At 37.8% G+C, this 17,170-nt stretch overlaps 1 protein-coding gene across 1 annotated transcript in view; it reads left to right on the top strand.

Annotated features, from left to right (window-relative positions):
- Positions 1-4,481: 4,481 nt before the first annotated feature.
- Positions 4,482-17,170, top strand: part of commd10 (COMM domain containing 10) — a 47,620-nt gene continuing 34,931 nt past the window's right edge. The window contains exons 1-5 of the mRNA XM_046872216.1: positions 4,482-4,635; positions 5,591-5,681; positions 9,641-9,751; positions 10,473-10,628; positions 11,811-11,924. Coding sequence (XP_046728172.1) covers positions 4,607-4,635; positions 5,591-5,681; positions 9,641-9,751; positions 10,473-10,628; positions 11,811-11,924 — 501 coding nt within the window. The 5' untranslated portion in view covers positions 4,482-4,606. The remainder of the gene's footprint in view (positions 4,636-5,590; positions 5,682-9,640; positions 9,752-10,472; positions 10,629-11,810; positions 11,925-17,170) is intronic.

Below are 17,170 nucleotides of genomic sequence, written 5' to 3'. Positions count from 1 at the left end.
AGACAAAAGAGCCTTGTGGTTGACTGTGTCGAATGCTGCTAAAAGGTCAAGAAGGATGAGCACAGATGACAGCTTGGCTGATCGAGCAGCATGTAGTTTCACAGAAACAGCCAAAAGGGCTGTCTCTGTGAAATGTGCCGCTTTGAAGCCAGACTGGTTTGGATCATGGAGAGAACTAATAAGCACAGAACAACACTCTATAATCAACTAAATTAAGTAGATATACAAAAGTCAGAATCCTACCTTACCAGTAGAGAATAGATTCAAGATAGAGCTAAAGCACACTTTAGCTCAGAGGTGCACACTTCAGATTAGATGTGTTGTCCTGAATTCATGCATTACTGAAGGAGAAAGCATTTTTCTGTTAAGATGTTGCTTGTGCAATTCTCTGGTGTGAGATTACATGCTGTCTGTGGTGATCTGTATGTCTGTGAGAGTGATTATTGTAATCTTAGACATCTAAAGTGGTTTACATTTTGGGAAACAAATTTTCAGTGTCTTTGCCTTCTCACTCTTCCCTCACATGAATTATTAATGAATTATTAAAGAATTATTACACAGTGGTGAACATAGCCCTGTTCTAACATTGGAGGAGCTTTGACAGATTGGAGTTGCTGCTATCGCAGTAGATACGACCTCCGAACCAGAATGACACAGCTTACAATTGGCTAAAAAGTTTTTGTCCTTATACTCAACTAAAGTGAAATAATGAGCATATTTCCACTTTGAGAAACTCGCCTTGCTCTTGCCTCGACTCGCCATTACTGCTGCACAGACCTGAATAAACGGAGACACGCCCACAGTGCGTCTTCTTCGTGTTTACAGTGGTTCATCCACCAATCCTACAGTGCGTCTTCTTCCTGTTTACAGTGGTTCATCCACCAATCCCAAAGACTAAAGTCTACACTTCAGCCGAAATTAATTCATTTAAAAAAGTAAAGGGTAACGCACCATACGGTAACGGAGTTACCTTATTTTTAAAAGTAACGCCTTACAGTATTAGTTACTGTCAAAAGTAACTTTGTTACAGTAACACGTTACTAGTAACGGGTTACTGCCCAACACTGTTCCCAGCTATGTTAGGACATTGGGGACAGAGCGCCGGATCGGCCGTGTTACAGCACCCCTGGAGCAATGAGGGTTAAGGGTCTTGCTCAAGGCATGGCAATACCAGAGCTTGAACCTTCAACCATCTGATCAGTAACCCAGAGCCTTAACCACCTCCCCAACTATGGACAAAAGTATGGATGCCCGACTATTCCACTCATATGTGTGTTCAACATCCCATTCCAAACCCATGGCCATTAATATGGATTTGGTGCTGCTTTTACTGCCTCCAGTCTTAAGTGGAAATCCCATTTAGGCTTCTTATATGCAAATCAGTATGGTTGAGGGCTAATGTTGGGAGAGAGGCCTGGTATGGAAAAGGGAGTAAGGCCAGAAACATTGGAGGTGGGTTTAAACTGTTCTACCATGGTGTGGATAAAAAGAAAAATGGTGTAGTAGAGTTTCTAATGTGAGTGATGAACGTGAAGCTGGAAGGTGTGATGATAAATGTCATTAGTGCTTATGTTTCACAAGTGGGTTGTGAGATGGAGGAGGAGGAAAAATTTTGGAGAGAGTTAGATGGAGTGGTAGAAGGGGTACCTAGGAATGAATTGGTGATTGGGGCAGATTTCAATGGGCATGTAGGTAAAGGGAACAGAGGTGATGAGGAGGTGATGGGTAAGGTATGGCCTATGTTCTATGAAGCAAACTTGAAGGAGATTGGAGACTGTAAGTTGTTGGCAGGGGACAGTGTAGCTAGACAGTATCGGGTGGTGGTCTGTAAGATGGTTTAAGAGGTGAAGAAGAAGAGAAGGAGATTAAGGACTAAAGAAGAATAAAATTGTGGAAACTGAAGGAGGAAGACTAGTGTGGGGTTCAGGGAAGAGGTCAGACAGGGGCTCGGTGGTTGTGAAGAGGTGCTGGATGATTGGGCAACTACTGCAGAAGTGATAAGGGAGATAACTAGGAAAGTACTTGGTGTTACATCTGGAAATAGAAAGGAAGACAAAGAGACATGGTGGTGGAATGAGGAAGTGCAGGAGAGCATAAGGATACCAGATGACAAATTCGGTAAAAGCATGGGGATGTTTAGGAGAGATGGCAATGGAGTTTTTAACCAGATTGTTTAACAGGATTCTGTAAGGTGAGAGGATGCCTGAAGGAGTGTGCTGGTATCAATCTTTAAGAATAAAGGAGATGTGCAGACCTGCAGTAACTACAGGGGTATAAAGTTGATCAGTCACACCATGAAGTTATGGGAAAGCCAAGCTGAGAGAAGAGGTGACCATCTGTGAGCAACATTATGGTTTCATGCCGAGGAAGAGCACCACAGACGCATTATTTATTTTGAGAATTTTGATGGAGAAGTATTGAGAAGGTCAGAAAATGTGTTTGTGGATGTGAAGCCAGGTGTGGCAGAAAAGTATATGAGGGTGGTGCAGGACATGTAACAGCAGTGAAGTGTGCAGTAGAAATGACAGACTCGTTAAAGGTGTAGGTTGGACTGCATCAGGGATCGGCTCTAAACCCTTTCCTGTTTGCAGTGGTGATGGACAGGTTGAGAAACGAGGTCAGACAGAAGACTCTGTGGACTATGATTTTTGCGGATGATATTGTGATTTGTGGTGAGAGCAGGTGGAGAAGGTGGAGAAGAGCCTGGAGAGGTGGAGGTACGTGCTGGAGAGGAGAGAAATTTAAGTCAGTAGGAGTAAGACAGAGAACATGTGTGTGAATGAGAGGGAGGGCAGTTAAGTGGTGCGGTTGCAGGGAGAAGAGGTGGAGAAGGTGGAGGAGTTTATCGACCTGGGGTCAACACTGTAAAGTAATGAAGCTTGGTTTGAAAAGTGAAGAAAAGACTTCAGGCAGGGTGGAGTGGGTGGAGAAGAGTGGCGGGAGTGATTTGTGATATAAGGATATCTGCAAGAGTGAAAGGGAAAGTTTATAGGACTGTGGTAAGACCTGTGATGTTGTATGGTTTAGAGACAGTGTCATTGACTAAAAGACAGGAGGTGGAGCTGGAGGTAGCAGAGCTGAAGATGTGGAGGTTTTCGTTGGGAGTGATGATGGACAGGATTTGAAATTAGTTTATAACAGGGACAGCGCATGTAGGACGTTCTGGAGACAAGGTGAGGGAGGCGAGATTGAGATGGTTTGGACATGGAGGGACATGGGGTATATCGGTAGGAAAATGCTGAGGATGGAGCCACCAGGAAGAAGGAAAAGAGGAAGACCAAGAAGGAGTTTTATGGATGTGGTGAGGGAAGACATGCAGTTAGGACAGGGGGGTATGGAGACGGATGATCCGCTGTGGCCACCCCTAAACGGAGAATCCGAAAGAAGAAGAAGAAGATTCATGACCATACTAATATTGTTTTGGTCCTCCTTGGATTAATTTAAGTTATTTAATTATTTATTTATTTGTTTGTTAATTTATTTAAAATTATTTTACAACTATTACGACAGTGGCACACTGGTGCTGGAGTAAAATTATACACTGATCAGGCATAACTTTATGACCACCTGACTAATATTGTGTTGTTCCCCTTTCTAAAACATTCCTGATACATCGAAAAATTACCAGCATCAACTTCGTCTTGGATCAGACCCCCACTACGTGCATCAGTGATCCTTGCCCACCCATGACCCTGTTACCGGTTCACAACGGTTTCTTCCTTGGACCACTTTTGATAGATAATGACCACTGCAGACCAGAAACAGACCCAGACGTCTAGCCATCACAATTTGCCCATTGTCAAATTCACTCAAATCCTTACACTTGCCCATTTTTCTCGATTCTAACACATCAACTTTAAGAAAACAAAATGTTCACTTGCTGCCTAATATGTTATACCCACTAACCGGTGCCAAGATGAAGAGATGATCAGTGGTCGGTCATAATGTTATAATGTCAAAATGTTATGTCTGGTCAGAGTATAATGTGCAAATTATATTACTATTAAACATTTAATTTCATTATAAATTTAAATATTAAATGTATAAGAAAAATTTCACCACAATGCATAAAGTGGGCGCTTAATTGATCGATGCATAAAAGAACTCGTTTTTAAAAAAAGGCAAAAAATAATAAACCGGAAATAGTATTACAATTTTAATGTTTTTTATTCTTTCTGTGCGACCTGGTAACAAATGATCTACAAGCTGAGCCGGTTGTTGGGGAACCCTGCATTACACTATGAATAATATGCATATATGCAGTATCAATATCACAACTGATTAATAAATAAATCATTTCATTAAATGATTGAGACTTTATTTTTTACTTATTTACCTCTTAAAATGTTTCCTATTCAAATATGTCGTCTATTCGGCTTTCATGTCATATGACCGAGCGACACGTGACCTCCAACCAGGACGTGACAAGGTCGAATTCCAAATGCCGTCTTTATTTCTATATAGTGCACTACACAGGGTATGAAATAGCGGTTCTTATGTAGTGCACTATTTATCCCGAGGAAAGTTATTTGGGATATGACCGATGGTTTTCTTGTTAGCTAGATGAAATAGAGTTCTTTAATATAAAGATAAATAAGACACCAGCATGGCTTTGATTGTTAAAGAGACACAGAGGTGAGTGAGATCACATTAGAGCAGTGCAGGCATTTTGTAGTTGTCTTGTTGTTAGCTGATCGCTAACCTGTGATGTTATCTGTTGAGATCTAACGCTGAATTGGATGAAATGTTAAAATGTTTGTTATTGGAGGCTATTCAAACTCTAAATACAACCAAGAGCTAAAACAGTAGCTATTGGATGATCCAGAGTAAAAAAATGAATTTATTGATCGATTGATTTACTCACTGATGTCTATCCATCCATCCATCCATCCATCCATCCATGTCTATACAATACTATATATTCAAAATCTCCCCCAGCCATGTATCGTCCTCTGATCTATCTGTCATTCTGTTTGTCTAATCATTTTTTTCATCTCGGAGGGAAATTGACATATTAAAGTAGGACAGAGAGTAAAAGAGAATACTAAAAACTATTTCCATTATAAACAAAAGATAACAAAAGAATAAATATACAGATAAACAGTGTATAAAGAAAAAAAACAACAGATGATGTGTACAGACACAGTGAGGGCATGATGTAGTGCACTATTGTGTTTTATGTACACTCATCTATAGACAAAGAAATGAGGCGCAAACATGATGGAATACATTTTTTTTGTTAAGATTCAAGAGTTTATGTCATATGTCATATGTACACGAAACTGAAGTCTATTAAACGCTATTATGAAATTTGTTCACACTGTGAATCCTCCAAACAGCCTCAGATGAATTATGGACAGTAGGAAAACACAAGAAGACACAATATAGATAACAAATGTACATTTCTGATGAGGTTATTGTGCAAACATTGTAAGCTGTGGAACAGCAGAATGGCTACAAAAGTAATCTATGCAAAGTGATTATAAAAAAAGAAAAATGTTCATCATCTTGCTATGTGCAAAAATGCTTGAAGAGCTACAATATGGTCCAATGGTTTGAAATTGGTCCTGTTCCTTATTTCTCTCAACAGCATCAAAGAAGCAGTAAAGTTCATCAACTCTATAGAGGTCAATAAACTGTCCAGACTTCTGTCTCGCATTCTTCAGAAACTTCATCTCAAGGTATGAATCCCAAACTTATCGTTTCCTCCAAAAGCTCTTCTGTATATTAAATTAAAAGAAAAACTCAACCCTGAGACACATACAATATGTATGTACTTAATTTAATAATCCTGGTGCAATTTGTCTGGTCAGTGGTGTATTTTTTTTATTTCGATGAGAAGTTGCTGCCACAGTTACAATGGTGTTTAATATGTAAGGAGCATCACATGACTGAATGCACCAAATGTAATGCACCCAGGAAAGAAGCGCTACTGCACCATCACTATGGAACCACTATGTACTTTTTAGGAACATTTGTACAATTATACATTTATTTATTCATCTACTGGGCCAATCATGTGGCTGCAGCACACTTCTGAAAACTAATACAAAAACAGTTTAAGAGTTCCAGGTAATGTTCGCATTAAACATCAGAATGGGGAAGTGAATTCTGATCTCGGTCACTATCATGGGACTTATTGATACTTGGCTAAATTCACTCACTTTGACTCAAACCAGTACAGGTGTTACTCATCCATGCCGCAGTTAAAAACATAAAGATTACAAATAGCGGGTATATTCATGATTTTCTTTTTATTGCATTCTGGAAGATGATTAGCTACTGTTTAGTTATACAGTTATAATGTAATTGAATGTGCAGTTGTACAGATGTTCCTAATAAATTGGATGGTAAGTGTGTATTTAAAACCTTATTTAAATATGTTTAAAGTAAAACAAGGCATTTAGTTCAACATACCAAAGTTCAGATTTTCTAATTAAATGGTATTTTTCTGTCATAGATGAGCTATAAGCCTTTTTTTCACACGTCAGAAACATTGAGTTGTGTAAAAACAGAGACCTGTTTGCTAAAACTTTCTCCCAGTAAAGATAAATACTATCATTAGTAATCTAGAAAAAAATATATTATTTAATTAATGTGAAAATATAGAGAGCCAAAGGACCTTTAAAAAATATATGTACAAATATGCAACTGTGTACATTTTATTTAAAATCTTAAAAACTTTATGTAACTATGCATCTCACAAAAGTCAGTACACCCTTCACATTGCAGCAACCATTTTAGTATTTCTTCTCAAGGGACAATACCAAAATGAAATTGGATATATTATAATGTAGTCATTGTGCACCTTGTATAGCAGTACAGATTTACTGTCCTCTGAGAATAACTCAACATACAGCCATTAAGGCACTTCCTTAATCCTCCTGGGCATGGAATTTACTAGAGCTGCACAGATGGTTGCTGGGATCCTCTTCCACTCCTGTGCTTAATAGGGTTCAGGTCTGGAGACACTCCATCACCTTCAGCTTCCTCAGCAAGGCAGTTGTCATATTGGCGGTGTTTGGAGTCAATATGTTGGAAACTGCCGTTCGGTCCATCTCTTGAAGGAAGAACATCAGAATGTCACAGTACATGTTGGAATCCATGTTTCTCTCAATGAACCGCAGCTCCCCAGTACCAGCAGCACTCATGCAGCCCCAGACCATGATGCTACCACCACCATGCTTGACATTAGGCAAGACACAGATTTCTTGGTACTTCTTACCAGGGCGTCACCACACATGCTGGACACTGTCTAAGCCAACCAAGTTCTTCGTCTCATCAGACCACAGGACATGGTTCCAGTAATTCATGGTCTTGGACAGGTTGTCTTCAGCAAACTGTTTGTGAGCTTTCTTTTGTGCCAGCTTCAGAACAGGCATTTTTTTGATGGACCATTGCGAGGCCTGTTCCAAGTGGAACCTGTCTTGGAAAACCTCTGTATGACCCTGGCCACTGCACTGTTTCACGGTGTTACCGATATTCTTATAGCCTAGGCTGTCATTGTGGAGAGCATCAAAATCCTCGGAGTTTTCTTTGCGATGAGGTGTCATGTTATACATCCAGAGGTCAGGTTGAGAGAATTTTACCCACATCACCAAACTGCTCAAATACAAGATACACTTATTTGTATGGTCCTGTCAAGCAGACAAAAACACGAACATAAATAGGACATGCGGCTTCGCATGGTCAAGCAACATACAGCTGTTATAACTCGGGGTGTACTCACTTTTGTTACCGACTATTTTGGCAATAGTGGCTGTATATCGAGTTATTTTCAGAGGACATTAAATCTATACTGCTATACAAGGTGCACATTGACTACTGTAAAATAGATCCAAGTTTTGTCTTTTGAGAAGATGGTTGGTTGCTGAAAATGGTTGTGAGGGATGTACTCACTTTTGTAAGATACTGTAAATGTCACATCTAGCATCTTCTTCTTTTGGCTGCTCCTATTAGGGGTCGCCACAGCAGATTATCCATCTCCATACCCACTGTCCTCTACATCTGCCTCTTTCAATCCAACTGTCTGCATGTGTTCCCTCACCACATCCATAAACCTCCTCCCTGGTCTTTCTCTTTTCTTCCTTCCTGGTGGCTCCATCCTCAGCATTTTCCTACCGATATACCCCAAGGCCACATCCACTTTTTAAAGCCTGTAATCCTCAGACACTAATGCATATATAACTTTGTTTCTAAACTATATTTAACACTGTTTAATTGGAATAGTGACCTTATATTCAGAAAGTATGAAGCAAATCTGAGATGATCCATCTGACATGGATTGACAATTTGTTTAAACATTAGCAAAAAAAAAAAAAAAAAAGAAAGAAAGAAAAATAAATAGTATTAGTTTTAGATTGTGTAATACTGGTCTAATACCACATTTAAATATCAATTAGTTTTAGATTTAGAGTAAAATATGTGCCTGTGTAGTAGCAGTTTCTATGGAAACAGTAAGATAAGCACATTTATATTAATTAATGTGAATTAGTTTCTGAGCTTTCAGATTTTAGCAGCACTTGTCTAAGAGAAACCTTATCAATCTCCGACATAAGGGATAACAGTTTTAAACACCAGAAAGCAAGATCTTTCTTTTTTACACACCATACTCCAAAGACTGTCATCATATTAATAATAATGTAAATTTAGGAATTGGGCTGAATTACAGCCGAAATTCGAGTTCAACAAGATTGCAAGTCTAATTGCACTGATTGCTGAGGCTTTGGGAATATTTTTTGTATTAATCATCAAATAATTAAATAATGTAAAACCACCAACATGCCAAGTTTAAATGTATTCAAGTCAAGTTTATTTGCGCTTTTCACAACAGACATTGTCTCAAAGCAGCTTTACAGAAATCAACAATTAAGGTGAATGATGTGTATTTATTCCTGATGAGCAGCCATCGCAACTCCCGGCGACATGGAAAAACTCCCTTAGATGTTATGAGGAAGAAACCTTGAGAGGAACCAGACCCAAAAGGGGAACCCATCCTCATTTGGGTGATATCAAGAGTGTGATTATAAATCTTTAAATAATACAGAACACTGAAGAGTGAGAACTAACATGAGCACTGAAGTGTAAGATTATAAGTAATGTTCTTTCTACAGTCTTATACAGTCTATATGTTATTATAAAACTAGGAGCTACTGAGCAACTCATAAAATAGCTCAACATTTGTGATCATCACAGATCTAACACCAGCTTCTCTATGCCAGAGCCTTTAAACACTCAAAGAGGTCCCATGTCAAAACTCCACATGATGTGATCCAATTGGCGCTGGTACGTCTTTAGATGGTTCAGGATCTTTGGAGGCATCTACTTCTTTAAAGTTCCACAATCTTCATGAGGTGGGACGTGACTGGGGCTGAAGCAACCTCAGGATGCCTTAGAGAAAGAGAAGCAGTGGAGAGGAATTGGCATAGCTGCTGTTCATGATATTAACAGTTGAATATGCATGTGATCAGTACTGGAGCACAAATTCCAATATTAATTTACAGAAGATCACTGTATTATAAAAAAAATTATGTGTAATTTATTTTTATCTTTACTATAGATGAACTAATAGAATAGAAATGTCTAAGATTTTTGCATTAATGCTGATCCCCATTGCTTAATGCCTGTGTTTCTATCTCAGGGCGAGCGCTCTTTCAGTGAAGATGAAGAGCAGAAATTACAGACTGCATTGGCTTTAGACAAACAAGCTCTTCATTTGGTGCTGGAGACTTCATCATTCTTATTAGAACAGGTTGGTGGTATGAGATGAAACTATATCCAGAGGTACATCAGCTTGATAAGGCTCTGGGACCAATATTGGCCTGAAACACTGGATCACTATTGGATAGGATTTGTTATGATTGTCATTTTGTTGCACCAATGTATTTCGTGCTATGAATGAGAAGTTGGAAAGAGAAGCTCACAGAGAGATGGTTTACCATGAGAATGTTGGTATCAAGTAGGTATGAGTTTTGGGATACACTTAAAGCTCTGACGTTGGTGTAATATTTCATATGAAAACGTAGAAGATAAGGAAGTCTTTTGTAACTATATACAATAAGCCGTTTTTGCTTATGCTTAAAGTCCATATGCAATATTTTTAAAATTTTATCTAGAAATTATTTTGTGAGGGAAAACGCATGTATTTTATGTTTATACTTTAAGATATTGTTTAGGCATTAAACTATTTTTGCATCACTAGAATTCTTTTCACCACCTTCCAATTTTTAAAACAGGATTCATGGTGTTATTGAGTTTTCTCAAACCTTCATGTAGCATCTTCTCTATTGATCAGGCTGGACAATTCCATTGCCCTCATTCTGGTTATTTTGGTAATGTTGGATAAACACTTAAGAGGTGATTTTGAACTTTTTAATGGCAGTTTGGTTGTAATTATCACATGCTACTGTTAGCACTATTTTTGTGGGCTATAACCGATAAATGAAAGTGTCTCTTGTGTGCTTTGTGTGTAGGCTGTGCATCACAACATTAAACCAGCATCTCTGAAGCAGCAGCTGGAAAACATCCACATCGCCCCAGACAAAGCCGAGGCATTTAGCCAGGCTTGGGCAGCAGCCGGCCCTGACGTGGTAGAGAAGATTAGACATGCGATATTTGCCCCCAAGAAGGTGAGTTCTCTTTTTGTAAAAGATGAATGATGTAAAGTTGTTTGGGGTGAAAACAAAAACAATATAATAGCAATAGAAATCACTTCACATTATAATGATTTAGTTATATCAGCACACGGGGACAAAATCTGGATATTCAAAAAGCACATGTGGATGTGGTTGGTAGGTGTCCACAATTTTTTTTTCATTTTGTATTTTAAATAAATGGGTTGGAAACTATGTCATTGTTAAATTATGAATTGTTGATTTGGTGATTCTTTTAAGAATCATTCATTTAACTTTTAATTCGTGTCACGACTTAGCAATTGTTCTTTTTTGACTTCTCTGTAACATGACAGTGTTTTTGGCGTATTACCTCAGAGAGAGAGAGGAGCCTGGTGAAGAAATGAGTGCTTATTGTGCTATAACATGAGTGACAGCAGGAACTAAATAGTTTTGCAAGGTAACTGTAAGCTTGCAATTATCTGAGCAGTTGAGGGTTAAGGGCTTGCTCAAGGGCACAGCATTGACACATTGGTGGTCATATTAACGAACATGTATTATTGTGTTTTGTCTTATTAACATCCAATGCATGATTTATATCAGTGAAGAGTGTGTACATTACATAGTTTCTGTATGTCTTTAGCATTTGGTAACGATTTTAGTAAGAAAATTTAGCATAACAAAGAAAGTTTCTAATAGACATATTTGGAATGATTGCTGGGAGTTTAAGTGCCTTATGAAAGCAGTGTAGATGTGCCATTTGCACAGAGGGGAAAATGTGAACTCATGCGTTTATGATATGTATGACTTTAGTTTCTTACAGACAAACATTGCTGCATTTAAATATAAGTAAATGGGTTTCTTTTGCCCCTGCTTTCATGCACACAAGACCGAGCTTTAGTATTTTTCCAGACGTTTTATTCAAGGCTGTATGGATTAATAATAATAACTGACTTCCTAATCGAATATTAATACTGTGGCATAAAATATGAAAGCTCTTTCATGAAATATCAATGCAGAACCCAGAATTTAGGATTAGGCATGAGGCCATGGCTACTTATTATGACATGAATAGAGTGAGTTGTCTGTTGCAAAGCCAGTGTGCTTGGATTGTCACCGCCGTAAAAGCAGAGTGAAAAGAAATTATGTGTGTAATAAGTGGTTTTTTTTTTTTGTTTGTTTGTTTTTCTCACTTGCAAGCTGGAGCATATAGGCTGGCAGCTCAACCTTCAGATGGGCCAGTCATCACAGGCTAAGCAGAAAGAGCCACACACCGTGCTGGACCTTGGAATCAGAGGGGACGAAGAGTCGGAGGTAAAAGACTTCCTGCAGCTTATCCATGCATGGAGATGTTTGCATCTTCGCTGTCTTTTAGGAAGTGCCTGGCTTTAAAATAGATGCCAATTTGGGCTCATTTTGTCTTTCCAAAAAAAACAAAAAAAAAACAAACCAAAACAAAAAAGTCTCATTAACAGAACTGGCGGCTAGACATTGCTTATGTAGATATTAATTAGCCCTGCAAGAGCTCCTTTGTATTTTGAATCTTTGTATATGAATTGGCAAGTTCTGGGTGTAATCAGAGCCTGCGGAGTAACGAAACATCTGGATAAACACACAAATCTCTGTTTTGCCCAACGGCAGTAGCAGACAGACCTTCTAATGTTTCAGAAGATTCGAATGTGCATTTTTATTCATGACTTACAGTCTATAATCTTTTTTTTTTTGGCCAGCGTTATAACGGAAGTTGCTATACAGGATATTTAGCCACAGTGTCCTTGTAGTTGAGGGAATACATAATGTACTATTGCTTTTGTTTGTTCTAATACAGTATAAACAGAACATTTTCTCTGTAATAAATCCACTTGGGGTGTTTCTGTTGGGAATTGATAACTTTATGCCTGGAGCAATTCAACAGAATGGAAGGAACGGTGCAGCGTGCGTTCATTTCTCAGATACTCAATAGGGGGCGCTGTTACCACATGGCAAAATGCGAGTCTGTCTGACGAGCAAGAATCTTGTTCTGCATTTCACATTCAGTGGCAACTTCTTTTACTTTAAATGGAGTTCTTGGGTTTAGACCGGATGTTAGAATTAGATTGAAATAAAAGGCTTGTGCTTTTTAAACTTTTTTAAAAATGCATAAAAGGTTAAGCCACATTTTTACTTCAAGCTCGTTCTAAATCCGTCCGAGTTTAAAACACCTGATCAGTTGTAAGACAGTCTCTTTGTTTTGACTGTCACTGTTTTTCCGAAAAAGACGACCTCTTTGTTGACTGAACTGCAAACTCATTTGTTTACACTTTGAAGAAGACATGACACCAGAACACTAATAGGTATATATTTTGTGCGTTTGGCATTCTGCCCAAGAGCTGTTGAATAGATGATGAACTATAAAGACAGATTTTCATTCTAATGAAAAGGGGGGAAAAAACCCTCCAGAAACTTCAGAGCTTTGAACACAATTTGATGAGAGTGTTTCATTTCTTTTCGTAAAGAAGTGCTCCAGTAACAGCTGCTCGGATGATGGATGACTGTTCGTAGTGATGTTGCAATTAGTAATCTGTCAGTGTTAATGCGAAAGGAAAAATGGACACATCGAATGAAGATCATGTTCGTGTAGATGTCTAAAATTAATCTGTATATAATCGTGGTGATTTTATACTAAGTTGGCTACAGTCCTTATATAGTATTGCTATGGTTTTTTTGTGAAATGAATACTCTATGGTTGGGTGTTATGTATGTACACATAATAATATTTATGGCCATGATATATTAAAATATATTTGATGTTAATCCTTATTGTCCTGAGTTTGAGATGATACTCCGTTTTGCCAACCAGCTTTGGATTGTATTAAATGGCTTCAATTGATTGATTTTATTTTTTTGTTCTGCCCAAACTCTGGTGTATTCACTCACATATATTCCAAGCCTCAGTGATTTTGCAGCTGCAATAAGCATCATGTATTGAATTGAAACAGCAATGCAGACGATTGAAGTTTATAAAATGCACAAGAGGAGGTGACCATGGATTGTAGTTGATTGTTGCTTCAAAGACTTTAACCCTAGATGGACAAAGTGCTCTAAGTCTTTTGGGCATATTTGTCCCCGTCCTCTTTAGTCCTGGGCTCGCTCTTATCATGACCGGTTGACAGCTGGCTTCTGCTTAAAGGAACCAGACTCTTTGATATTACTTTGAACTTCTTAGGGATCCTCCTGTTTCCTTTTCCTCTGATATAAGGCTCTGTGAATCACAGGCTTCAAAACAAGGGCAAAATCAGTGAAAAGTACACCTTCATTTTTAGTCCATGGGTTTGTGCTGAAATTAGATTGAACTAGTTAGAGACAGTTGTTTGACTGCAATTGCTTAAAAACACAAATGTTTCATTCAACTCAAATTCGAATTAGCAAGCTGTATACATCTAATCTGTCTTCTGAAGGGGTTTCTTCCAGATGTCGACCGATAGTGGATTTTACTGATATCGATAGCTAGGTTGGATCATATTGCAGATAAGCAATTAATCAAACCATAGTATTTAAAATGGAAACTGGATAAAAAAACAAACAAACAAAACCCTTCATGTAAAATACTACTGAACTTTAGTACAAACATAGAAAATTTAAAAACAGTACTGAATCATGTAAATGTGCTAATTATATAAAAGTGAATATATTAATGAAAGAATATAATGAATAAATTATGCGTATTAAATATAATAATGTGCTCTCCGTGCAGCGCGCAGTCTCGTAAAACAAAAAAAACAAACAGCAAGTGTCGTCAGAGATTCACCTCTAGAGGCCGCCTGCGTAATGACAACCGATTAATCGGTTGCCCTCTAGTTTCTTCCCTTGTTAACACTGAGGTTAATTGATTCAGTGTAATCATAGATAGGCAGTGTCAGTCCAATCGTTCGTCCTTGATCCTACTTTAATTCAGATTCAGCCAATGAGGATCAGGAAGCACTTTGTTGAATTTCTCACTTGTGAATTTGATGAACTCCTTTATTATCACCTTAAAAAAAAAAAGAGGAACCCAATTAAACATCTGATTTTACGCTATGAAGAAATGCAAGGATCCTTTGTAAACATTTTGGTTTTGTTTCCCTCGTACATGGCGTTCCATGTAAACAGCTTTTACACAATCATAAAAAAGAGTGAAAAAAATAATGCAAGTGACAACTCACTCCATGAACTTGTAATTGGTACCTTCTTAAAATAATAATAGCTTGCCATCACCTTACCAAAGTGAAAAGAAAAAAAAAGGATAGGAAGCTGCGGTTGGTTGTGCTATACTTGGTTTGTTTAGGGATGTTTTGTGCATTGCTTTATTTTTGTTTTAACGTGTATTCTGTCAGTTTGCAAGGAACCGGAACGTTTTATCATTTGGTTTATTGCCACAGCAAAGTCGCGAGTAGTCATACATCATTATTCTGGAACATGTTTTTTTCCTTTTTTGGGTAGCTCAATGTATTTTAAAGCGGCCCTTTGATGATAAATGTTGGTGAAAGAAAACACTGCAGATTTTGTCTGCACACTGATCATTATGCAGAGAAAACTGGATTTGGCCACATGCTGATTCTCCCAATCAGTGAAAGCTCTTATTTGCCTGTATCGCTACTCTGTTAGATGGTTAAATTAGTGCACTGTTGATGCACATTGCTTTGATGAAAGGGTGGATTGATACACACTTGTTCAATTATTTGCATGCAACTGCATCTGGGCTTGTTTGGGAGGGAAAGTAAGCAGTGTGCTCTGTAGTGCAGTGTGCGAGTTGAAGACTTATTGATTATAGTTCTAGACTAGTTTTCGAGTATAAACGTGAAATTTTTTTGTCTATGAATTGGTGGTATTATTCATTTCTTTTTTTTTTCTTTTTTTATCAGACCTAACACAGACACGATAATGTGCTGTCTAAACATGAAGATCGTTGCCTCAGTGAATCTTTCTGCTTTCAGCATTTCTGGCAGTGTCATCATATACAGTATGTGAGGCGACCTGCAAAAAAAAAAAAAAAAAACCTGTCAAAAGTTGTTACAGTTGAAATCTGAAAAACAGCCAAAAGTGACAAAAAGTCAAGCTTAGTCCAAAATTGAGTTTTTTCTGCCAAACAGTATACTTTGACATCTCTCTAAGGTAACATACATTCAGGTATATGGATATCTGGACGTTTGGATCGCTGGATAACTTGTGAAGTGGTTTTGTATAAAGATTCTAGTGTCATCAGTGGTAGTTCTGCGGTCCGAATAGTAATTTGGCCCAGTGATTTTTTTTTAGCCTAGTGATGGCTTGCTTAGCTGGCAATAACAGCTTTTTGGATTTCAAATCAAAATGCCACACACAAAATCAACTCTAGATCTTTTATCTGCTTACTCGTAAGTTAAATGATGAAGAACTCGCACACCACACTAGACCCCACACTCAGGCCATGAATCAAGTGAGCAGCTAATTGTACAGGTTAAGGAATGTGAGCAGATGTAAAAGCTGCTGCAATTCCTACACCATTCATCCAATTTGCATGTAAAAAAAATATATATAATTTTTTTTTACATTTTTTATTTCAATGTCAGTATACTGAGTAGAGGGGTCCCCAGCCACCAGGCATTGGACCAGCATCAGGATAATTTGGTACTGGGCCGCACAAAACGAATGAGAGCTTTTTAATGTTTCTTTTATTTCCATTTTATTGACTTTCATGGTCTGCAGGGTGTTTTTTTTTTCCAGTTCTGCCTAATCCAATTTTCTGCACTTGTTTTAGTTGCAGTTTTTTTTTCTATGCATCAATAACTTAAGCTTCCACTGATTCTGCATTATGGTGAGTTGAGTTGCAACCCCAATTCCAAAAAAGTTTCTATGCAATGTGTAAAATGTAAATAAAACTCTGGAATGAACGCAAATGCTTTCATCCAGAAAACATCTTTTTCAGGAACGGGTTTGCATATTTGAGTATGACTGTGCTAACTGCGTAGTGCATCTATTACAATAGTATGACTGCGTAATAGAAGAGTTCATGTGAACTGCTAGACTGGCCTGCCTGCCTGCAGTCTCTAGACCTTTCTCCACTTGAAAACATTTGGCGCACCATGAAACAAAAAATACAACAAAGGACACCCAGAACTGTTGAGCAGCTAGAATCCTGTATTAGAAAACATTTCTCTCCCAAAACTTCAGCAACTGGTCTCCTCAGTTTCCAGATGTATACGGACAGAAGACTTAAAGCTACACAGTGGTAAACACGGCCCTGTTCCAACTATTTTGAGACTTGTTGCAGCAATCAAAATCAAAAACAACCTTATATTTTCCTTAAAATGGTATAAGTTCTCAGTTTAAAGATTTAAAATGTTTTATTTTTATGGCGAATAGAATATGGATTAATGAGATTTGCAAGTCATTGCATTCTGTTTTTATTTACATTTTGCAAAGTATCTGGAATTGTGCTTGTACGTTTTTATAATATTAATAATATACATGTTATTGTGTTTAGATATGCATGCAAATTTCCTGATCTGTAAAAATCAAATGGAAAAAAAGACAAAACAATTTTTTGTATATTATGCCTTGTGTGT

Source organism: Silurus meridionalis, chromosome 17, assembly GCF_014805685.1.
Source record: "Silurus meridionalis isolate SWU-2019-XX chromosome 17, ASM1480568v1, whole genome shotgun sequence".
NCBI classification, from domain to species: Eukaryota; Metazoa; Chordata; class Actinopteri; order Siluriformes; family Siluridae; genus Silurus; species Silurus meridionalis.
The sequence above is the reverse complement of the archived record's forward strand: the minus strand, read 5'-3'. Positions and strand labels throughout refer to the sequence as shown.